At 32.4% G+C, this 25,288-nt stretch overlaps 1 protein-coding gene across 4 annotated transcripts; it reads left to right on the forward strand.

Moving 5' to 3' along the window:
- The first annotated feature begins 7,357 nt into the window (after positions 1-7,357).
- On the forward strand, positions 7,358-21,366 carry LOC120089300 (phototropin-2). Of its 4 annotated transcripts, none has more exons than XM_039046733.1 (24): positions 7,365-7,791; positions 8,113-8,639; positions 9,455-9,637; positions 10,096-10,187; positions 10,260-10,515; positions 10,713-10,926; positions 11,449-11,519; positions 11,926-12,032; positions 12,239-12,288; positions 12,403-12,507; positions 12,639-12,698; positions 14,387-14,476; positions 14,921-14,997; positions 15,591-15,675; positions 16,070-16,150; positions 16,450-16,553; positions 17,005-17,054; positions 17,820-17,926; positions 18,561-18,683; positions 19,030-19,081; positions 19,549-19,661; positions 20,548-20,688; positions 20,870-20,985; positions 21,066-21,366. In XM_039046733.1, the coding sequence occupies exons 2-23, from the start codon at positions 8,149-8,151 to the stop codon at positions 20,981-20,983; spliced, it is 2,766 nt and encodes a 921-aa protein (XP_038902661.1). In that variant the 5' UTR covers positions 7,365-7,791; positions 8,113-8,148; the 3' UTR covers positions 20,984-20,985; positions 21,066-21,366. The 4 variants fall into 4 exon arrangements, with proteins under 4 accessions (XP_038902662.1, XP_038902660.1, XP_038902661.1 ...); XM_039046731.1 differs by having other exon boundaries at positions 7,367-7,842; XM_039046732.1 differs by having other exon boundaries at positions 7,364-7,842; positions 20,870-21,366.
- The last annotated feature ends 3,922 nt before the right edge of the window (positions 21,367-25,288 follow it).

Consider the following 25,288-nt stretch of genomic DNA (forward strand, 5'->3'; position numbering starts at 1 on the left):
TGAGCGAAGGATCTCAACAAGATCTCGCTCATAATTGTCTTCATTTTTTTTCTTACTTTCCATAGACCAATGAGAAAAAAAGCGAATAATCATTAATTAAAAAATAACAACAATAACAGAGCTTTGTTACAACTAATAACTATAATTTAGTAAGTTTAATGAAAGTGCATATATTAAAATTGACTATAATTGAAGATGAGGATCTCGCTCATGAGCAAGATCTCACTCATGAGCGAGATTTCCTTCACCCACTTATCTTTTATTATATATTCAATTTTTTTATTATAAAATTGTATATTATTCTTTTAATTAAGTTGTACATTATTCTTTTATTTAAGTTGTACATTATTTTTCTAATTAAGTTGTACATTATTCTTTTAATTAAGTTGTACATTATTCTTCTAATTAAGATGTACATTATTCTTGTAATTAAGTTGTACATTATTCTTTTAATTAAGTTGTACATTATTCTTCTAATTAAATTGTACATTATTCTTTTAATTAAGTTGTACATTATTCTTCTAATTGAGAAACAAATATTTTTTTAATTGAGAAATAAATATTTTTTTTTTCAGATCATGGCTTTAAACCCAGGATCTGTTGATCCCAATGTTTTGTACAACCAATCCATTCATCGATCATCTGTTGTATGGCGAGATCGTACTACTGGAGAAATATCTTGCAGGCATCGAGAGGCAGTTCTCCTGTGCAGTATCCCGCTCCACCCTCGAATACTACCGCTACTGCGTACATCTGGATTCTATGGGGTTGCTAGATTAGGATTTATTCAATTGGACTGACATCTGATTACAGCCTTGATTGAGAGATGGAGGCCCAAGACGCATATATTTCATGTCTGTTGGAGAGTGCACTATCACTCTACAAGACATAGAAGTGTTGTTGAGGTTACCTGTTGATGGTGAGCCGGTCACCGGAGTGATGTACGATGACTGGTTAGAAGCTTGTCAACTATACCTCGGTGCAACCCCACCTGCCGACAAGATTAAAGGATCGAGGTTAAGTTTAATATGGTTAGGAACACAATTTCGTGAGCTCACAGATGATGCAGACGAGGAAACCGTCATAAGATATGCGCGAACGTATATACTACAAATGATGAGTGGAAGTCTGTTTTCAGATAAATCAAGTCATTTTGTTCACTTGATGTTCCTGCCACTGTTAGCTAACCTCCATGATGTGGGGCGGTATTCGTAGGGTGGAGCATGTTTGGCATGGTTGTATAGACAATTATGCAAAGCAACAAGACCTGAGGTTCGAGAGATAGTTGAGCCTCTCATACTTTTGCAACTATGGGCCTGGGAGCGATTTCCAACAATGGCTCCACAGCTACAACGTGTTAATGACGTTCAATTAGTTGGACGAGCCTACGGTTCTTGGTATGTTGTTTTAATTCAATTTTAATTTTTATATCACTGATCTTGTTAATTTAAATTCTAAATTATCAATTTAGAAACTTAGGTGGAGAGACAAATTTTGTGTGACTAGGACAACCACACATGTAGTCAACCAGTATAGATACATGTTTGATCTGCTTCAACCTGAACAGGTACATTACACTGAACCTCATTGATTATTTTATACACATTTTTATTGTATTTGTCTTTAATATTCTCTAATATAATATTTTGTGTTTCAGGTTATTTGGGAGCCATACAAAATTATTATACATACTTTGCCTAATTTTTGTACGAATGGTTAAAACAAATGGCGGACGATGAGTCCTCTTATATGTTTTCACATTAGTGAGTGGCATCTTCCTGACAGGGTGATAAGACAATTCGGTTTTCAGTAGGATGTCCCATCGCCTTGTAATACTGAACCCGTACTGCATGATATTGACCTAAGGACTGGAGATTGGTCCGAAAAAGTTGTACATTTGGTAGTGCGATGGCACTATCGTGTAAGTTTATTGTAGTGGGGTTTCTCTTGAACAGTTTGACACAGATGTCACTCCAGAATATATTCATTGGTATAATAATATCATAAGACGCTATGTCACTCGTCCGGAAGCAACTGTGGGTCATCTGGTAAATGAATGAATATTATCTAATTATTTTTAATTTAAATTTATTTTAAATATTGTCTAATTGTTTTATAATTTACATAAATCGAACAACAGTAAACTCCGTGAGGTTGCGAATGATTCGAACCAGGTTCTTGCTATATGTAATAATTATAAAAGAAAAATTTGTACGGATGACCCAAAAATTGAAGTGTACTCTCGCTCTCTATCAAAATCTCGCTATCTCGCTCTCGCTCTCAAAATCTCGCTCTCTCTCAAAATAATAATGTTTCACCTTTTTGAAAAAGCGAAAGGGCAATCTTGGTCGAATTTTGAACCCTCGAGTTATTAAAAAAAAAAAAAAAAACAACAACATTTTTACAAATAGTTTGAAAACAACAATATTTTCCTAAATAGTTTCTAAAAGGACAATATCCTTTTAATTTTCCCGTATATAATTGTCTTTGAAGTAAAAAAGACATACCTTTTAATATTAATAATAAATTTGGGTTAGCTAGGGTTGACATGAGTTATTTTTTTTGAACCCATGAACCAATTCAACTCATAAAGTTTTTATTTATTTGGACCAAACCTGACCCAAATGAATTAATAACGCAACGCCAATGGTACGAATTGGGTTAGATTGATTAGGTTTTTCGGGTCATCTGGTTTTTTGAATACCCCTATTATCAACTTTGAGATCGAAAATGTGATTTCCTGTTTTATGTACTTGTCAACAAAAAAAAAAGTGACTTTTAATGGGGAAAAAATAACACTTAGGTTCTAGGTCTAATTTCCATTTGGTCTCTAAGATTCAAAATGTTACACTTTTATCATTGAGTATTGAATTTCTTTTTATTTGATTCATAGGTTCAAAATATTACATATTAACCCTGAATTTTGAGTTTCGTTTTAATTTGGTCGCTCCGGTTCCTAGATTTATACATTTAAGGATGATTTTTAAATTTTAATTAAATAACCACTTTGAGTATTAATTAATATATAATTATAGTGGCTTTCACAAATTTTTTTCACTATTAAAATTAGTTAAAAGTTTTTGTTTTAGTTTGCTCAAATCATAATTTGAGTTTACTAAAAAAATATTACTTAAACCATAATTTTAGTTTACTCGCAAAAGTACAAAAAAAGCCATAAATATTTCTGATAAATCTGACGATTTGACAGTATTGCAAAATACAAATATTAATATAATGACAAAACTTTTTTAATTAGAGTAAAACTAGACAAACTAATACTGGAAAAAACGTGACCAAAATTTTCTTGCTTTAAATGTCATTTAAAATCAATCATTGACACAATAATTTTCTTTTTGTTAAAAAATGTTCTTTAAAATTACAACATATAAGCTAATATCAACCACGTTAACTATGAAATATTTATTCTATTTCATATTGAATGATTAGAGATTATTTTGTAACATTTATGTTTTTCTTTTCTTTCTATTTCCTGTTTTCACAGGTGAATTTTCAGCTTTATTGTTTGTCATCTTAAAAATATTTTCTAACATGGGTTGAAATTTTAAAACCAACATAATCAAGTGTCTGTTTGAATTGTCTAGGAAAAAAAAGTATTTTCAATTTTTTTTTTTTTTAAAAAAAGTGATTTTCATTTAAACAATTTGGTTTAAAATAAAAATATTCACGTGCGTGTTTGGTTACATTTTCTCAAGAGTATTTTTTATAAGCTTGTTTATTTGGTTTGATACTGGGTGTTTTTATTAACGGCAAATTACTGTAAATGACGACTACTAGTGAACTAATAGTTTCAAATTTATATTAAAAAAATACTTTCATTGCTCGAGCTTTTTTAGGGTAAGATCAATATCTAAATGGCCTTTAAAGTTAGTCATTAGAGTTGATTGTTAGAAATAATTAATGGAGTTTGGTCGTGGAGTTGGTCATCGGAGCTGGGCAATTTTAGAGTTAGCAGATGGAGTTGGCCGTCAAAGATGAAGTTTTGTGGTTGGAGATAGTTGTCGAAAGTTTCACTAGAGTAGATTGTTAATGTAGATGGTCTCAAGAGGTGGCCGACGGAAGGTAGTGCTAGGGGACAACAATTATGATGGGTGTAGATACTGAAGGTGTTTTGGCCATTTTATATATTAAAAAGATTAGGAAAAATTTAACCATTAAATGCTCAAAAATTATTTTTCTAAAATTTGATTTTAAGTATTTTATCTCAAACTAAATTATTTCATGAATTATTTTTTTCAAAAGTTAGTTTTTAATGGTTGCGAAACATTGAGAACTCTTTCCAAAATTGATTTTTTTCAATGATAAACCCATGAAACATGAAACCAAACACACTTGTTTCCATTTTTTTTAAAAACATAAATAAACACAATATTTTCAAATTTGTAGTTATAAAATGAATAATAAATCTAAAAGTAATACAATAGAGTTTTTTTTTTCTCTTTTAGAATATTCGATTTACAATGCATTCTAACTTAAAATTCCTAGAACTAAGAAAGAAACGAATTATCAAAGTTGTTTCTGTTTTTTTAATCTTAAATATAAAAGAAAGAAAGAAAAATAACAAAAAAAAATAAGAAAAGGAAATTTTTACATATAGAAAAATGTCAAACTATTTACAAAAATAACAAAAAAGAAAAAAAACACTGATGGACATTGATAGACTTTTATCAACGTCTATCAGTGATAAACTTTTATCAGTTTCCATCGCTGATAGACACTGATATTAAAATTTTGCTATTTTGTGTAAATAGTTTTCGTTATTTTTCTGTTTTTGAAAATCTCCCAATAAGAACCAATGACAAAAGTTCTAAAAAAAAAAATAGAAAATAGAAAAAAAAATGAGAAATACAAAACAAAAAACGTTAGGCGGTTGTACTTCTCTAATCATATGGTGCCTTGATTTGCATTTGATCATGGTCAGTCTTACGGGAAACCCAAGTCCCAATCTACTTTTTTGCTTGACTCTTACCTTAGGCGAGGTTCTTTCATCCTCAACTGAACTTAACTCATGCAGAATTGAACTTCATTCAGCCATACACGTCACCGATATGTATATTTTCCTCATAAGCGACTCTACCCGACTTCTTCTACTTTTGGCCAAGTCTTGAGGCTCGATCGTACTCATACACTAGGCTGAGGTTATCACAATACAACGTTGTATCTCTCTTCATCATATTGCTTCTAACCAACATGGCTCCCACACTTCTACATCACTTTGGAACTTCACCGAGATGAGTTCAGATGTTTTGTTGGGTCAAAACAGGCTTATAACACTCTACTGGAGCTTGACACAAAATATGACACGCTTGCATATTTTATCAATATGCATCTAACTCCAAAGCGCTCATCAAAACTCACGATGAAACCTCAACTTCTGAAGTCGTTGCTTGGGGCCTCATCTGGCCCCATTAAGCTTGTCAGTAATGAATGTCTTCATGTTTATTGTTCATCTTGACATACTTGCCTGCTTATCTTGGTGTGTTGGATCATGCATCGTCCGCCTCATCACATTATGACACTTCTCTTGAATCTTTGTCTTTGCTTAACGTGTTGACAATTATGTGTCACTAGTGCACTATCTACACTAGTGAGCTTAACAATCTATTACCTTCAAGTTTGATTGTGACACTACGCAACGGTCTTTAATCTCTAAATCTCATATTTATTAAATTAATTAAAAAATAGTTGGCTAATCAAACAAGTAGATATTTGGATTTTGGACTATCCAAATAAAGTTTTGTTTGTTTGATTTTCATTTTTTCCTTAGAAAAAAAACCAAATATGCTATATGATTCCAAGTACAAATTAGACCAAAGAAAAATCAAACTTGTATATTAAATTTCGTTTGAAAAACATGGTGTGAAGTTTATATTTTATATCAATTAAACACTTAATTTCTTTTTTCCTACGATGATCATTTTATATAATTCATTTTGATTACATCCTAAAAATCATCCTTACAACTTCTTGAAATATCCGCTTTACAAATAAACGACTATAATTGATGTAAGATTGATTCTCAATAAAAAATACTAATTAATGATCTAAATTGATTTACATATAAAATTTTAGGAGTTTAATTGATACACAATTAAAAAAATACTTTTGGTTCCAAAACTTTCTTAGAAAGTATAGTTTAATCTCTGAACTTTAGTTGGTAACAATTTAGTCACTATGTTTACATATATATAACAATTTAATCATTAAACTTTAATAAGTAACAAAAATGTATGTATGCTGTATAATTTGTAGTGATATAGTCCATGTTGTGAAAAGTTTTGTAGGATTTAATAAAAAAATTTATACATGTAGACCAATAAACGGATTTGAGATCAGATTTTTGTATAAGTTTTAAATAATAAGTTATTACGTAATAAAATTGATACTTAATTTTGACAAGATTTTTTATAATAGAGATTAAATCGTTACAAATTTCAAAATATAGAAACTAAATTGTTACTTATTGAAGTTCAGATACTAAAACCATGTTTGGTAATCATTTGATTTTTTGTTTTTGTCTTTTAAAATTAAGCCTATAGACACTACTTCCGCCTCCAAACTTCTTTTTTTTTGTTATCAACCTAGCCAAATTTTGAAAATTAAAAAAGTAACTTTTAAAAACTTCATTTTGTTTTTGGAATTTGACTAGGAATTAAACCATTGTACTTAAGAAAAATGCAAACAATTGTAAGAAATGAGAGGAAATAAACTTAATTTTTAAAACTAAAAATAAAAACGAAAGCCCCGTTTGATAACCATTTGTTTTTTTTTATTTTTTAAAAATTAAGTCTATTTCATCTACAATTCTTACAAAATTTGTATCTTTTTAAGTACAATGGTTGAATTCTTAACCAAATTCCAAAAATAATAACAACTTTTTAAAAGTTTTTTTTAGTTCTCAAAATTTGGTTTGGTTTTTTAAATTATTTATGAAAGTTAGATAACAAACGAGGAATTTGAAAGTAAAAGTAGTGTCCATAGACTTAATTTTAAAAAATAAAAACGAAAACAAAATGGTTACCAAACAAAATCGAAATGATTAACAAATGGGCCATAAATAGTTAAAACTTGAAAGTAGTGGAACTAATTGTCACCCATTTTCATGTAACCAAAAAAGTTTTTCAAACCTTTTTAATAATACTACGTGTAAACCTCTTCACAAATGACAAATTTTCAATAATTAATTCACTCAAGATATTTTTGAAGTAATGCCTTTTGTTTTATCGTATAAACAACAATGAGAAACACGTCTAAGAACATCATCGAAGTCCAAGCAACGAAAAAGCTAAGCAAAGCTGCTAGCTTTATAGCAATCAAGAAACTGTGGGTTCAATTTTCAAAGATTAGTACGTGGAGAAACTTGTTTCATGCGGTCCTGGAGCCTCTGTGACCTCATATGTCTTCCTGCCAAATCTTTCGCTTTATTTTACTTTATTTTATTTGTTTCTCTCGTGGGAAAATCTGATAAAGAGACAAGACTATGGATAAACCGAGCCTAAATCAACGGTCATCATGGGATTTGCTCCATTTTACATGGGGTATGCAATACGGTTGGGTGGGAGGCATATTTATTGGCAAATGGGGACTTTATCTTCAACTGTCATCCCTTCTGCACACCACCTGTTCGATCAAAGTCCTCAGAGAGCTTTTGGGTCTGAAATTTCACCCTGAAAAGCCAGAAACGGTTTCTGGGTTTTCAGAATTGACTTGAAAGGTTCTGAATTGTACAAAATTCCCATTTGTGGAAGCTTCTGCTTACTTCACTACTTCAAAGTGGGTGCTTCACTCTGTTTTTCTTTTTTTCCGTATAATTGAATCATGCAGGTATTGCCTTCTGCTTTATGATTGTCAGCAGCCCTCTTCTGCATTTTCTGTATTTGTGTTGAGCTTTGCTTGGTTGGTTTGTTGGGAAGATGAATTCTTCTCTCTGTTTTCATTTGCTTGTCTCTTTTGTACTTGGCTTTCCTATGCTTTTCCATTGTCAAGTTCTTTTTATGACCTCTAAGATTGTGTCAGATTTCTCAGTTTTTTTGAGTATCTTAAAACTTAGAAATTTTGGTCACGTCCCAATATTAATTTGACATTTCTTGGTAGGCTGTTCTGTTCACAAACTAAAAAGAGACATTGAGAATGGAGGACAAGCGAGGTATGAGCAGCAACAAGCCTACCGATAAATGGATGGCATTTGACAGAGAATCAAACACAACAAACACTCCTGGAAATGAATCAGAAGACAGAAAAAGCTGGCAATCTTCTTCCAAACGGGCAACATCAACAGAAGCAAACATAGCAGAAAGGGCGGCGGAGTGGGGACTGGTGGTGGAGACAAACGTGGAAGAAGGCAGTTTCAAGGCCATCGTGGGGAGAGCATCAGGGGAAGGAGGGGGCAGCAAAAGATCATCAGAGAAAATCAGTGACACAGGAAGAACATCAAGCTTTGGCAATGAAACCTCTGGAGTTTTCCCAAGGGTATCACAAGAGTTGAAGGATGCTTTGGCTTCTTTGGAACAGACATTTGTAGTCTCTGATGCCACCAAACCAGACTGCCCCATCGTGTATGCGAGCAGTGGCTTCTTTGGCATGACTGGTTATGCTTCAGAGGAGGTCATTGGAAGGAACTGGTAAGATGAATTCACTAAGCTTATTGAAAAAGAAGAGAAGAGAAAATAAAAGAACGAATCTTTTTGGTGTAAAAGCTGTATGATACATAGAGGCATAAGTACAATTCTGGGTCAAACAGTAGAGGGCAAAAAAGATACCCCATAAAGATGTTCATTTATAATGAGTTATTTATTTATTTTCAGAAAACGTTAACCCATGTTGCCTCCTCTCTGAACAGCAAAGTGTAGAGACTAGTATTTCCTTCTAAAACCTTTTTCTTTTTCTTTTTCCCTTTTTTTAATTAAAAAAACAAAAAACAAAATTTTGCTTCTTTATTTAGTGGGTGATTGACTTCTTATTATGTGGGAATTATTCAAAGTCAAATGAGATTCCATATGTAGTTTCCATTTAATGAATAATAAACTAACAGAGACCCAAAAGAGGGGTCCTGATATTACAGTTTAAAATTTAAACAAGCTAGTCATGGAATGGTTCGAAAGAAGCACAGAAAGAGTTTTAGATCTTCCAAAAGAATCCTCAAAAGTTTAATTGCAGACGTAATTTGGAATACCCAGATGCCTTATGCTTGGATGTACTACATTGCTATAATGCTATATCTAGATTTTTGATGGAGCACCAGCTGGGTAGTGTGGATGCTGGTCAAATTACCAGTTTTCCAAATTTTGGGTGTAATGCTATATGCATTGCGTATCATCCAAGATGGCTGAATTTCAAATGGGGCACAATAAAATGAAAGTTGACTTGCAGCGACGCTCTTCATTTCATACTTCGGTAATGACGAACTGTTGGTGTTTTTTGTTTTTCTGGGTGGCAGCCGTTTTCTTCAGGGACCAGAGACGGACCAGAAAGAAGTTGACAAAATTCGATATGCAGTGAAAAACGGCAAAAGCTACTGCGGGAGGCTTTTGAACTACAAGAAGAATGGCACTCCTTTCTGGAATCTTCTGACAGTCACGCCTATCAAGGATGACAATGGCAATACTATCAAATTTATTGGGTTTGATTTCTTCTTCCTCTTTTGATTCATCTTTTGCTAAATGCTACTTTTGCACGAACATTTAACTTTGATGATTCATGCTAGAAAATGACCGGGACTTTCTTGGTTGCATTGTGTTCTCCCTTGGTTTAATGGTGCTGTGTATTCTTCATGGGCATTCCCTGTTTAAAGTTTGGATTAACTGACCTTGTGTTTTTCTGCAAAAATTAGAAAACAGTAGTCTAAGTTTGTTTGTTTTTCAAGCTTTCTTGGTTACTGCTCCTGTGCCGTCATGCCATGAAAGTATTTTGTCTCAAACTGTTAGGGATCATGCCTATGCTTTTGCTGTGCATGAATTCGAATAATTGTATTCTATGAAATTACAAAGTGAATAGGGAAAATCATGCATGACCACAAGATTCTGAGTGCAACAAACTGTGATGAACTAAGAAATTGAAGAATGGTATTTTCTTTGGCAGAATGCAGGTAGAAGTAAGCAAGTACACAGAAGGCATAAATGATAAAGCATTACGACCGAACGGGTTGCCGAAGTCTTTAATCCGCTATGATGGTAACTGATCTTCCAAATTTCTATGGAATGTGATGTTACCTTCACCTCTAATTTTCACTCTTGATGTTTCAGCTCGCCAGAAGGAAAAGGCAATGGATTCCATCACAGAGGTTGTTCAGACCGTGAAGAATCCTCGATCTAATCGAGCTATGAGTCATGACACTACCAGAAAAAAAGAAGATTTGGAAAAGTTCAATCTTGATTATGTTCTTCCAAAGTCGGTTGAAGCTGCAAGTGCTACACCGGGTAGACAAACTCCTCAACAGGACCTCAGAGATGATGGGTTAGGCAAGAAACCTAGGTTATCAAGTCGAGTTTCTTTAGTGGGGTGAGATATTCGTACAGGATTGTTGACTGTTTCACTGTGTTGATGCCAATGTTGGCAGTTGAATATTTAATTCCTTTGGAACCATCATGTAGTTATTTATTTCATAACTACACGGACTAAATGGTTGGTTAATATCATTTGTAATTATCACTTTGTAGTATTGATTTCAGGATGTTCTTTGTTATGTTATATTGCAGTTTCAAAGGGAAATCTCTAAGCAGTTCAAGGAAGCTTGAAGTAACAGCCTTTGAACCAGAAATTTTGATGACCGACGAAATAGAACGGACTGATAGTTGGGACCGTGCTGAAAGAGAAAAGGATATTCGCCAAGGAATTGATTTAGCTACCACATTGGAGCGAATTGAGAAAAATTTTGTCATTACTGATCCAAGGCTTCCTGATAATCCAATTGTAAGACCATTTTCTCTTACTGTACGAGAGGTTATAGTTAAACTGGATCTGATAGCGTTGACTAAACATGAATTGGTTAATCATAGATGTGGAAGAATATTCAGGTACTTGTAGAAAAACAAAAGTTAGTTCATAATGTATCTCTAGTATTTTGTTATTCCCTCTGGCGCAATTGTAACTAAAACCAAATATTTTATGAATCATATTGAGAAAAATTAATCAGTCTTGAAAATGACTAGATGGATCTTGTAAAACTTTCCCTTCTAACTTAGAAATCATATCTCATGATTTGCACTCAACAAATATTTATTTGATATGAACTGCTGCTAACATAGTGCATCTTTGACTAACTAAACCATTATCTTTCTTAGTCACAACAAACTAGAAAGTTTTCGCATAATCTTTGGTCATGTTTAAACTGCATAGTGTAAAAAAACTTGCAAATAAGGAATCTTAGGTTTCTGCTTAGTGCAGTAGATAATGTGCAATGCTCCTAAAAGTTAACTCTACTCTTTTATGCAGATATTTGCATCTGACAGCTTTCTTGAATTGACGGAATATACACGTGAGGAAATTTTGGGACGAAACTGTCGGTAGGGACATCATCACATCTTTGTCCCTTTTTTCCCTTTTTTTTTAAGAATAAAAAATATTTTTCTATGTTTATTTTCTACTTTAAATCAAAGGCCCTCTAAGTTTCACTTAATCTTTATATACTTTTTCATGCCATCCTTTATTTCTCTTTCCCCCTCTTTGGGGTTTTGAAAGTTATCATTCTGTATCTTGCTCGACGTGAGTATTAAAAAAAACTACATAATTTTCAAGATGAATAATATGCTTAAATATAGAACCAGCTGGGAACAATTTGACCACATTATCTAGTTACTTTGTTCTTACTACAATCTTGTCTGATTAACTTAGCGTCAAACTTTCAAATGAACTTTAGCAGAAAAGTTTTATTTCACAATAAATGTAGTACATTTCCCATTTATCCCACAGGTTTCTTCAAGGACCTGAAACGGATCAAGAAACTGTCTCAAAGATAAGGGATGCAATTAGGGAACAAAGAGAAATAACTGTTCAGTTGATCAACTATACCAAGACTGGTAAGCTGATGCTGTGATGGTATGATGATGAATCAACTGTAATGAGTTTTACTTGTCAATGTTACTTCAGATCTCGGAGTTAGTTTCAATGATCTGATTTAAATTTTATATTCTGCATTTCCATGTAGAAGATTTGAACTTTGAAACCTTTTGCATTACATCATTTAGCAGCAGTTTGTAGAAGTACCTGATTTTATGAATTATAGGTAAAAAGTTCTGGAATTTATTCCACTTGCAACCAATGCGTGATGAAACGGTAACTTTCAGAACCTTCTTCTGAATCATCATTTGATACTTGAATTTCACATTGTCATGTTGCAACTTCTATTCCAATTAACATTTTCTTCTAAGTCCCATTTTATTTGTATAGGGAGAGCTTCAGTATTTTATTGGTGTACAACTAGATGGAAGTGGTCATGTGGAACCTTTGCAAAACCGCCTTTCTGAGACGGCAGAGATGCAAAGTGCCAAGCTGGTATAATTTTATTTTTATTTTTATTATTTTCTTAAGTCATAAGTTCAATTCTTTTTGTGTATTTAGTTTACACATCGATTATCAGCATTTGATAATTTTTGAGTATTTGTTTGTTCTATTCCTATTATTAGGTTAAAGCCACTGCAGAGAATGTTGATGAGGCTGTCCGTGAACTTCCTGATGCCAACTTGGTAAGGTATTTCTTTTGCTCTATGTTTGAATTTGACAGAACTAACTAATTTCTTTACCGCTACAAAATACCGAATCTTCTTTTTACTTTTTCTTTTCTACGCATCTAAATGTGAGTTACATTATGTTAAACTCCATCAATGTGAACTAACTATTTTTCTTTTCTCTTACTTCTTGAATTTTCATTTAGAAAAAAATGAAACAAATTATTACGTGACATTTAGTTTTATCATATTTAATATATATTATTTTCTTTTAGTACAATTAGGAGTATGGGGATTTAAACATAGATTTTGTGGTTACTAACACAATCATTTAACCTTAGCAAAATTTCAGAATCTATCAATGATAGATATTGATAGACTTCTATTGGTGCCTATCAATGTTACTGATAGACATAGATAGATTATGAAATTTGTTATATTTTGTAAATATTTTGGTTCATTTTTCTATATTTGAAAGCAACCTTTATTATTATTATTATTATTTTACGATCTCATACATTAATTTAAACCAAACTATTATTTTTTTTTATAGACTTAAATTTTTAATAATTTAAAAAAATATATTTTTTATTAGGATCAATTTGATTACCCACTTTTAATTGGGTGAGCTTAGGTCAATGATAATTGGCAGGTCTTACTCTCCTGGAGGTTTGATCCCCCATCCCAGTTGTACTAAAAAAATAAATTTAAACCAAAATATTATTTTTTTCTATTTTTTTAACCATCCTAATAGTCTAGTAACTAAAATGATATTAATTTTTATATTTATTTAGATAGATTTAATTACCTGAATTTCAAATATTAATTTGAACTAAAATATTATTATTATTTTTTAATTTTTATCAATTAGTTAATAATTAAAAATTAATATTTTTTATTTTAATTTTGATAGGTTTGATTACCTACTTAATGCTATATATATATACACACACATATATATGGTTTTAAATCTTATTTTGGTAATCAAGGTATGAATATGAAAATTTTAAAATCTTTATTCAAATATTGTTAGGCACAAGGTAGATCGGATAAATGAGAAGATTTAAAATTGTTTAATATGTACACATATGATATAGTATAGGAATTGGGAGTGTAATCTAGTTTCAAAATTTAATTTGATTTGATCTTAGATCAAATCTAGAAAAAATAAAATTAATACATAATCAACTTTTGTTTAACGTAAGAATGAATGCAGGCCAATATATTATTTTGAATTTAATAAATTATTTCATCTTTATAATTTAAATTACAACAGATTGTCAATCTAGAGTTGAGTGTACCAAAAAATCTACCAATCCTTCTAGAGCTGATGTTCTTGTTTATCAAAAGCATGGTTCTTTCATTATATAAAATCGTCAATTATGAATCAATTTTATGGCATCAATTTTATAACATGCTAAATGTTTCCTCAAGGTAGAGCTACAGAGAATAGACATATCTAACCTTTCACTTTTCACGGCAACATTTTGTTCATTTTAGACGTATTATCTAATCTCCAATTGGAGAACTCTGATGTAATTCACCAATGGGTGTTTGGAGTTTCGACTCATTTATTTTATTTATCAATTAAATGATTTCTTCCTTAAATAAAAACCTTTCACAAGATATGTACATTGTTGGGTTTTTAATTTTGATTGCTAAAAAATAGATGATGTAATTTAATTATCCAACTGCTCCTGTTTCAGAGACCAGAAGATTTGTGGGCAATTCACTCTCAACCAGTCTTCCCAAGGCCTCACAAGAAGCATAGTTCTTCTTGGACTGCTATACAGAAGGTATGCAAAATTGTATTCTTTTATAATCTTTGCAAAATTGTTGACCTTTCGCCACTACTCATTTCTTTTCTTGTTATGATGACCGAACTTTCTCGACAATTTTCGTGTTGCTTCCAAAGTTCTTCTCAACTTCACACTTTTGTGTTATAAACTTCTAAATCCTTTAATGTAATAACTCTGAATCACCAGAAGATATATTGCTCCTAGCTTCCTCATTCTTCCTAATTCTTGGCTTGAAGAAGTTTTAAATTCATCCATAAATTTTACAACTAGCTGAATAGATTCCCTCTCTCATTAGGGTGGGACTTATCGTCCACAAAAGTAGATGAGGCAATTGTGGTATCTTGACGCTGTTTCTAGAAATATTTTCACTGGTTTTTGCTTCTTGCTAAGGTTTCCTTCTTGAAAATTTTATTTATTTATTTAATTATTATTATTTTGTAGATTATCCGACGTGGTGAAAAAATTGGACTCCAACATTTTAAGCCTATTAAACCACTGGGTTGTGGAGACACTGGCAGGTAATGTAGTGTAATAGTCTATTACCATGCATTGTACATGATTATTTCTTTTTTACTTTTTTTATATAAATAATTCAAATGAAATTGATTCCATATGAATAGCTAAAATTATCTCAATCTCTTTATGCTTTACATTTATTATAAGTTTTTTTACTAATTATTTGAATTGCATATTTTACTGCAATTATGTAACAATTAACACTTCTATTGTAGTCATACTATTTGCTACCATGAAACCAATATTCGATAAATGAAATTGATAAGCAATAAAAAAATATTTGAAGCGAACAAATTTGCATTTAGATAACTCCTTTAATTTAAAAAAAAAAGGAGGAAGAAAATATACCTGAAGAACCACACAGTATCAGCCTTTGAGAAGTAAGGCCATCATATCTTTTCAGTCTATCTGGGGCTTGGACGCTGCTATTTGGACCTTTCCTTTTAGCTGACAAACTGTTCCCTGCCATTTTTTTTGGATACTTTCTAGAAGTTATACCATCTTGTTCCTTTTGGAAATTTTGTAATTTGTGGTTTCATCAAGCCTTGTTAATTTTGCACCTGCTCTGATAACTTATGCAGCATATTTGCTGCAGTGTTCATCTGGTGGAACTTCTAGGTACAAGCGAACTTTATGCCTTGAAAGCAATGGAGAAATCAGCACTTTTGAATCGAAACAAGGTCTTATAAAAAAACCATGGTTTGATTACTATAATACCCCCACATTTCTGCTTCATAAACTTGCTTCCAGTCATAGCGTGGATTGTAAGAAAACAATTTTTGTTAGCTTATGCCTTCTTCAACGCTCGTCAAAAGCTTGGTAGAGTTCATGATTGCCTGAATACTTTATGTGTCTCAAATAACCGAGACATAAGATTAAAAGAGACTTTCCTCATAAACATATCTACAACTACATGTATGAATATCAATTTTCTGAAAATTGGGCAGACTGTTACAGATGCTTCAGTAAAATATCACAGGGTTTTGAACAAATGCACCTACTAGTTATGTAACTACATCTGATCACCTTGTTTGAACTTTGAAGAGTAATTTGTGATTAATTGTTTCTCTGAAGGTCCACAGAGCATGCATTGAAAGGCAAATCATTGCGCTTTTGGATCATCCTTTTCTTCCAACACTATACACTTCATTTGAGGTTCAAACATATCTTATTTCATCTCCATTTTCCATATTAATTCTATATGTTCACTTTAGAACTAGTCCTGCTCATTTTTACAAATATGGAATGCTTATGAATTTTAACTAGAATTCTAACTGTGAATGTGCCACAACGATGCATGCCTTGACAATTGCAAAAAGGGTCTGGTTCAAACTCACACAGCTTATTATAATGTTAAGAGCCATTCCCATATGGAAATATTCTGTATGTCATGTGTTATCTGACTCCCTTGAGACAGATTTCGTGGATGACGTTATTTGTGTGTTTTTTTCCAGACCCCTACACACGTTTGTTTGATAACAGACTTCTGCCCTGGTGGGGAGTTATTCGCATTGCTTGATAAGCAACCCATGAAAATGTTTAAAGAGGATTCTGCAAGGTATCCTTCTTTTATTAACACCAAAAATTTGTAAAATTTTTCATTTAGCAAGTTAGGAATCTGGATTATCACTCGACTCTACAATTTTTGGAAGTTGAGTGCTATATTAAGCTCATCAGCGAAAGGAACTATGAACATCCGTTATGATTTTAACCTAATTGCTTGAAGGAGCTCTTGTGCTATAAAATAGGGAAAAAAGCAAAATCAGGTATTGAATCAATAGCAGACCATTTTCATTCTTTCTTCCTATTGGAGTCTAAACTAGTTTGTGAATATGATGCAGACAAAATTGATGAGGACGAAACTTTAACAAAAGTTACATAAAAATATGAATTAATTTGTCTTTTTAATCATGGATAAATAATTTATGTTAGCTCAGGTTAGCAATATGCTTATTTCATCCAAGCCATGTTCACACTCTCGACTTGTTATGCCCCATTCTCATATTCAGGTTCTATGCTGCAGAGGTCGTCATTGGCTTGGAATATCTTCATTGTCTAGGTAACATTGATCTTTCAGTTTATTCGATCTCATCTGACATACATACCATATTTCTTCCTACTCTTCTGAAGCTTTGAGTGCAGTTGTCTGAGAATAACATCAACTTACAGTAGGGTTTTCTGAGTATCTAATTAGAATTATCACTATTCAAGAACATTTTGATTTCATTTATAAAGATGACACAGATTTAAAGATTCATGAATTTCCCTCATCAATCCCAAACCGTTTTTCTTTTGGGTGTCAAGGAAACATTTCATTAAGATGGGAGGAGAATTGAAAGAGATGGAAAGGACAGGATGCCCAACCAAATTCAATCACTAATAAAGATTGGAAAGGAAAAGGAAACCATCTTCAATTGATATGAATAATCACAAAAATCATTGAGTAGTTCAGTGCTTCTCTTGATTTTTAGGCCAAGAAGAAAATATTCTCCTTGACTTCCTATGGTCCCTAAAGACACCCTAAAAGATCCTCATCTTTTCTTTCATTCCAAGTCTGCAGCTAAGAGAAACTGGACCTAGGATGCTTTTGCCGAATTTTTTTGCTAGCATTTACCATTTTGGGCAATTTAGAACTCCAAATAATTCTGGTAAAGGGCTTGGGAATAATCTCCACGTTACTCACACGAGAATTAAAACATAGATTTACTGTAATTGAATACTAGTTAATCTCATTACTCATCACATGAAAGGTATACTGTCCGACAAGATAAACTGCATTGTTTATTTGAGAAAGGCATTCAATTTCCCTTATGATTTTATGCAGGAATCATTTACCGGGATCTGAAGCCTGAAAATATTCTTCTCCAGAAGGATGGGCATATTACACTTGCCGACTTCGATTTATCACTTGTGACATCCTGCAAACCGCAGGTGCATCCCAATTTCTTATACAACCATCTTAAGACCACTTCTTATTGAATCATATCCTAGATTTTCATATTTTTAAGTTAGGAAATGGTGTTGATTATATGAAACAAGCCTTAAGCCATGCATCATTCCATTCATGACAATAGTACATCAAACTACTCTGGGGCATGCCATATCCATAGGTTGGAGGCAGTGGAACTTTGGAAGGGTGTAAAATAGGCTAATTAAGTAGTTGGGCTTTTCCGAATAGAAACTCTACTAGACATATTAGTAAATGTAAGTGTAACACGAGAGGAGTGCATAGTTCTCCAACTTGGAGATGAGAAAAAAACTAATTATGAGGATTCTGGTCCATGAGCTGCTCTATCATCCTAAATGCTTCCCCGCCCGATCTAGTACCTGGCATTTTACTGTCATTTTGAGCTTATTGAAGATGGAGCCATGAAAAACCAAGGTATCTCATGCATTATGCTAGTTGACCATGGAAATTTTATTGGCATCAGATATAGATATACTGACTTGCTAGTCATGTCATGTGGTCTACACTCGAGTAAACTTCCATTCAAATGACATTTTCTAAAATTCCATCTACTATTTGTAGATGCCACTAATTCTGATTGTTTTCGTTGAATTTTAGATTGTGAAGTATCCATTGCCTCAAGGTAGAAGGAGATCTCGAAGTCAACCACCACCAGTATTTGTTGCAGAGCCGATCACGCAATCAAATTCTTTTGTTGGAACTGAAGAGTATATAGCTCCTGTATGGTGAATCCCCAGTTATAGCTACTTTACACTAATTTTATTGGATTAATTTGTAAAATAAGGCATATTTTGAATGATGTGGAACACTAGGAAACAGAAGTAATTCAGTCTCTAAAGACTAGTTACGGAAGTCTTTATAATTTGGTCTTGGCAATCCATGATTTGGATTGGCTTTTCCTCAAATTTGAAAGAGAATTATGGAAAATGCATTCTTTCTTGTATAGCTTTTGGAACAGCGCATGATAGTAGTTTTTAGATTGCATCTTCAACTAAGGAAACATATAAGATGATGATGATTTCATCGATTACTTCTTCTCAAGTCCTTATTGGTACATCAATTGCAGGAAATTATAACAGGGGAAGGCCACAGCAGCTCTATCGATTGGTGGGCTCTTGGTAAGATGATGGTGAACTTATCAAGATTACTTGCCTATTTCTCTTTGCACTTCCCCTTTCTAATTTTCTCTATAAGCAAAATTGTGAATATGGCACTGTAATGACTCAATCATTTTGATGAAACTACCAACGCCACAATATTCCCTTGGATATATATTTATGACAACTGAAAGTTGTAAACATCACTGATCATGTTACATAAATATGTTCTTGTTAATTCCTAGTTTTTAAGATAAGCCTTGCAATTGATTTGGTTGTAAATTGTAGCTATTCGTATATTTCCTTCATAAATAAAATAAAAAAATGTTCTAGTTAGTTCACTACTCGTTCCCATATTTATATCATCAAATTATTTATTCTCCATTTCTATTTTTGTTGGATAGACTTCTTCTCTGCTTATTTTACTATCAGGTGTTTGGTGATGCTTTTCTAATTCAAGACTTAAAATGGTTGTGTCTGGGATCCAGGTATATTGTTGTATGAGATGCTTTATGGTCGCACACCTTTCAGGGGAAAGAACAGGCAGAAGACTTTTGGTAACATCTTGCACAAAGATCTCACCTTCCCAAGTAGCATTCAGGTAAAGAATAAATCACTCTGAGATATTACTTGCCACAAGAAGGCTTGAATTGTTATCAACTTCAATCAACGTGTTAGGAACTAAGGTAGTATGGGATGCTTTTGTCCCACATTGGTTAGAATGGATGACCAATATGGTACTCAAGTGGCTTGACTCTCCCAATGTGGTATTTAAGTGGATGACCAATGTGGTACTTAAGTACCTAACACAACGTAAGTATAAAAATATGGTGGGGGGTAACCATCTTCTCTAAGTAACATTAGCACAATGACATCTCATTTAAGAAACAATTTGAAGCTAGACATTGATAAGAAATCAGTATAAATTATCAATCAGTATATGTACGGTTAAACAAGCAAGTGAAGTTACTTAGTAGATTTTGAGCAATATTTAGTTTAAAAAAGAGTTCAGTTTTTATTCACATTCGGTGTTCACCTAGTAGATTTTAAATCATTTTAAACAAGCAAGTGAAGTTACTTTTGATGGGGTTTATAAACTTGCTAAAGAAGAGTCTTCGAACAACAAGAAGAATGCTGGTGTACACAGTAGTCTAACTGGCATTGCCTAAATGGTTAAACAATGTCTGGGGCTCAACCAGCCCATAGTTATTGGTCTTGTTACTATCAGCCATACCTATTTATCATCCGCTGGCTAGTGCCCGAGCTTTGTCTAGCCTCATCAAGTACCATGTTTCTCTAACAAGCAACTCAAGGGCATATCCATTATTTTGTTGGAATTATGGATCCTTGTTAGATATTTCACCACTATGAAAAGGTATTGCTGGAAATTGATTCCTGTTGAATGCATTAAACTTGAGGTTTTTAACTGGTGTTTTCCAATTCCATGCTTCCCCAAAAATCTACTACTGATTTGAACATTCTTTCAGGTAAGTCTTGCAGCAAGGCAGTTGATCAATGCATTGCTACAAAGAGACCCCGCCAGACGTTTAGGATCAAGTACAGGTGCAAATGAAATCAAACAGCACCCCTTTTTCCAATCAATTAACTGGCCACTAATCCGGTGTATGGTACGGATGCTCTCTACTTTTGAAACTCCTATTGCTTGTAAGGAACAGCTATGATGCTTAAAAAAACTGTACCGAACTTGGCTGTCGATGATCTTTCAAAGAACATAACGATGTTTAACTCTTTATCAGCCATTAAGAGAGATGATGTTCATAACATCTGCTTCTTTCTTTTTTGTCTAAGGTCCCGCCACCATTGGAATCACCTCTTCACCTTACTGGAAAAGATGGAACAACCAAAAACGTAAACTGGGAAGATGATGGTGTGCTTAGCTCAATGGATTTGGATTTTTTCTGAAGGTTCTCACCGGAGTAAACTCAAACATGTATTAATGTGGTTAGATTTCACCTGTTAAAAGTTGGTAACTGTCTTTATGCAGGGCTGGTTATGCCTGTGTAATGAAAGTTTGTCGCCGTTGCTCATAGTCGGTAAGTCCCGGTTCGATACTGGCATACTTGACCACGCCAATAATTGCTGTTTGTTAATGTGAGGCTGCCTTCATTGTGATTAAAGTTTCGGTATCACCTGGATGCGATGACAGGTGATTTGTATTTCATGTGAACATAATCCTTTTACATTTAAATGTTTGTATGTAGTCTTTGTATGTAACTACTTTCTTTAATGAGGAACGGATAATAAAATTTTCAGCAATAAATGAACAGTATTTCGTCTGTTTTATTGATTTGATCTGAATAATTAAGCAAGATTCATCAAGAAAAAACCATTGTCATCTCATATGATGGCAAAATCTTAGGAAACATGTTCCTGAAAAGTGACATTCAAAGATTATTTGAATGTCTCTTGAACAAAGCATATTATTTTGAACTTCTTCATGTCTTGTAGCATTTTGAATCAAATGAACATATTGGATTTGGTGTTTGCTTATAGGAATCACAAGTCTTTTTGGCCTCTTTTGTGTCCTTTACTATTAGAAATCTCATGGTATTGTAATCACTTTGTAATGTAGCTCTCAAATAATAACAATAAAGACATAATATAGAAAATTAAGAAAACTATATTTAATATAAAAGTTCATATGTGCTTTATGTTCTCTAAATGTCTAGACCCATTTTGTTCTTGTTCTTTTAAGCTTTGGAAGGTTCTACTTGGACTTTATGAAAATTTGTGTTGCTTTCTTATTATTCTATATTCTCTAGATTTCTAGACCTATTTTCTTATTATGCTTTTATATATATGAAAATTGATTGGTATAAAAAATATTTATAAATACATTATCCTTAGGAGTAAATGTGAAACTTACCGAGGATAAAATTGAAAATGCATATAAATTTTGAAACGACCTGACTTTCTAAACTTTATACTAGACCATTATTTAAGAGTCACAGAAATTTCTCATATGCAAAAAGACCAAATTATTAAAATCGAGCCATTATGAAACTTTAAAACTTTTAAATTTTTTGTCGAGATATTGTTAAACCCCCATTTTGTGTTTGTTTCGCCATTGTCGCCGGCCGTTCAACCTTCTTCATCCTTTTTTTTTTTCCAGCAAACATTTGATCTCACTTCTCCCTTTTTGTCTATTATTTAGTTAAAGTAGTTGTGTTTTGTCGTTGATTCGGGATACAAACAATGAAGAAAGACTCTTTTATCGCTATTTAAATACACAATAAAGCAAAAACTTCTAAAATCAAAGATCACAACAAAGTTGTCGTTTTGTATGTTCTTTATTTTAGTTTTTGTCTATTTTATGTAATGTTTTATTTTTATTTTATATTCTATTTACCAATTATATGTTCTGCTTATTATTAAATCAAAATTAAAGAAATAACTAACTAAAAAAAATAATTAATAGTTTTAATATATATTAGAGTTGTTTTCAATTATAGAAAGACGAGTTAACTTATTTATAAATATAGTAATATATCATTGTCTATTAGTGATAGATAGAGATAGACGTTGATAGACATCTATTAGTGTCAGTGATTGCAAAATGTTGTTGTTTATCAGTGATAGACACAGATAGATATCTATAATGTTAGTGATAGACATTGATAGTGTCTATCACTATCTATCACTAATAGACAGTGACATTGTATAATATTGAAAAATTTTCCAACAATTTTTCTATTTAAAACAATTATCCTATATATTATGTAATAAAAAGTTGGAAAGTTGAAAAGAAATTAATTGATTAGGAAAAAGAAAAACTAATTTGTATCTTATTAACTTAATTTATTGAAAATTGGGAAAAGATTGTTCAAGATAAAACTTGTCAATTTTAATCTACATCTACAAAACCTAATTAACAAAAAATGGATGTAATTGATTTCTCGAAGTTACTAAATTAGTTCTGTAACATCCCGACCTTTTTAGGTAATTTTTATTAAATTATCTTGAAATATTTGAGCATTATTTTGAATAAATTGGTGCTTTTTAAATAGGAGGCAAGATAGTTAATTTTAAAAATATTTGTAAAGAATTAGAATTTTAATTCAATTTAAGAAAAAAATGGATTGATTTATTTGAGGAAAATTGTTGTTTAAAATTTTTTCCCTTTAATTTTGGAGTTTGGATCTAAAATTAAATTAATGAGTTAGGAGAAGGAAATTGAGTTAATTTATTTAGATAATAAGGATTAAAGATTTTAAGAAACTTGGAGATTTGAATTCTTGAAGGAATTTAAAAAGGATATATATATATATATATATTGTTAAATAAATAAAGGAAAAGAAAAGAATTAGGATTTTAGAAATTAAAAGGAATTTGGAATTTTATATATATTTAGGTCTCGTTTGGTAATCATTTTATTTTTTGTTTTTGTTTTTCAAAATTAAGCCTATAAGTACTTCCATCTCCAAATTTCTTCTTTTGTTATCTATTTTTCACCAATGGTTTAAAAAACCAAGCCAAATTTTGAGAACTAAAGAAAAGTAGTTTTCAAAAAGTAGTTTTTGTTTTTAGAATTTGGCTACGAATTCAACCATTGTACTTAAAAAGGATGCAAATCACTATAAGAAATATAGATGAAATAGGCTTAATTTTCAAAAACAAAAACAAAAAACCAAATGGTTACCCAATGGGGTCTTAGGGATTAGAGTTGAGAGTAAAAGAAAAAAAAGAAATATATATATATAAAAAACTGAAAAACTCTTCTTTTCTCTCTAGTCACAAGATTCCGATGCCTGATCCGTAGCCGTCGCACCTCGCCATCGATTGAGGCTCCGTCCTGCCGCGATTTGAGTCGTCAAGCTGCGCCATCTCACTCTAGATCTTTTGCACGTCAATCGCTGCCACTACTCTGTCGTCTGTGTCGCCTACTACTAGTCATCGGCTGTGAGTCTTGTCGGGTTGTATGTCCTAAAACTCGCAGTTTGTAAAGTTAAACACATTCTATTATCAATAAAGATGTTAGTCAACATTTATTCAATAAAGTTGTTAGTGAATTTGTAAATTGCAATTGTAAAGACTAAATCGAATAAACTAAGATCCATGACTATTATATGAATACTTGAACTTTATGTGGAGACATAAAAGTGGATCAAGTTCGAGTAAATAGTCAAAATGATCTATAATATAGAATAAGGTTGAGTGCCTTATTCTGGTAACACTATCGAATGCAGCTCATTCTGTAGTTGTTACAATTTGTTGTATGGTGCTACAAACGAAATGATCTTGATTCGTTCATGTATTGACATGAGGAGTAGGGGTATCCTATGCAATGAGTTTGCATAAGATCAGACCAAGAAATAAGTCACTCTTTCTTTGTAACACTATTTGCTGTTTAAGACTGACTATTTCGCTTAAATGACCTAGGTAACTCGATCTTAATCCTGAGCTAACTATTAACTCCTGTTTATTCGGGATTATCCTTAAATTTGCATAGGTGAGGGTTGGCTTAACAACATCGGCTCAATAAGCCTCCCGTTTCAGGGGTAAGACCGGCTAGATAGCTGAGGACATAGGATACAAGAAGAAATTTATGCCTACCCGATTTAGGGATAGGAGAAAAGTTATTCTCCTAAGTATTGAATCCAGGTCTTGAACAAGGGGCCCCACCCTCTCGTTGGCTCGAGAGGGATCCGATTTAGTCATTGGATCACAAACCAATTGTTCATTAGAGGATCAATGGAACTTAAGAAGCAAGATGTAATATGGGGGGTAAGACAACATATTGACCCAGCTAGTATTACGAACAACTTGTGAAGGGTCAACTTACTGATTATGGTAAAATCAAGTGGACACAATATATCTATAGTGAGGAGAGTGAAACTGTCGAGCTATAGTGGTGTGACTGAAGGAACTCTTATACAAGAGTACCTATATGCGAAAGCGGATCTTTCCAATTCATTGTGACAAAATTTTCATATATACATTCATACATACATATATGCATTAACAACAAAAAATTATTGGCATGCTTACAGGATAAATAAACAAGAGACCCAGAGAACATACTAGTTGAAGATTTTCTTCACAACAAATCTCGCTTTCGCTGGAACGGCAAGCTATCGTTAAGCAACACTCAATTGTCTACCACGAACAATCTCCAAATAAACAAATGAAAAAAAAAGACGACACCACCACTTGGAACCCTCAGTATTCTCGGAGTGAGAATCCAAAGAGTGGGCTCTATTCGGATTT

The sequence above is a fragment of the Benincasa hispida genome, chromosome 10 (assembly GCF_009727055.1).
Source record: "Benincasa hispida cultivar B227 chromosome 10, ASM972705v1, whole genome shotgun sequence".
In the NCBI taxonomy this organism is placed as follows: domain Eukaryota; kingdom Viridiplantae; phylum Streptophyta; class Magnoliopsida; order Cucurbitales; family Cucurbitaceae; genus Benincasa; species Benincasa hispida.

What these genes read in the sequence shown, in the direction of transcription:
- LOC120089300 (XM_039046732.1), top strand. Translation starts at nt 8,149, where the DNA reads ATGGAGGACAAGCGAGGTATGAGCAGCAACAAGCCTACCGATAAATGG. An exon ending in CCTTCCCAAGTAGCATTCAG is followed by an intron (nt 19,662 to 20,547) that starts GTAAAGAATAAA and finishes ACATTCTTTCAG; the next exon opens with GTAAGTCTTGCAGCAAGGCA. An exon ending in GGCCACTAATCCGGTGTATG is followed by an intron (nt 20,689 to 20,869) that starts GTACGGATGCTC and finishes TTTTTGTCTAAG; the next exon opens with GTCCCGCCACCATTGGAATC.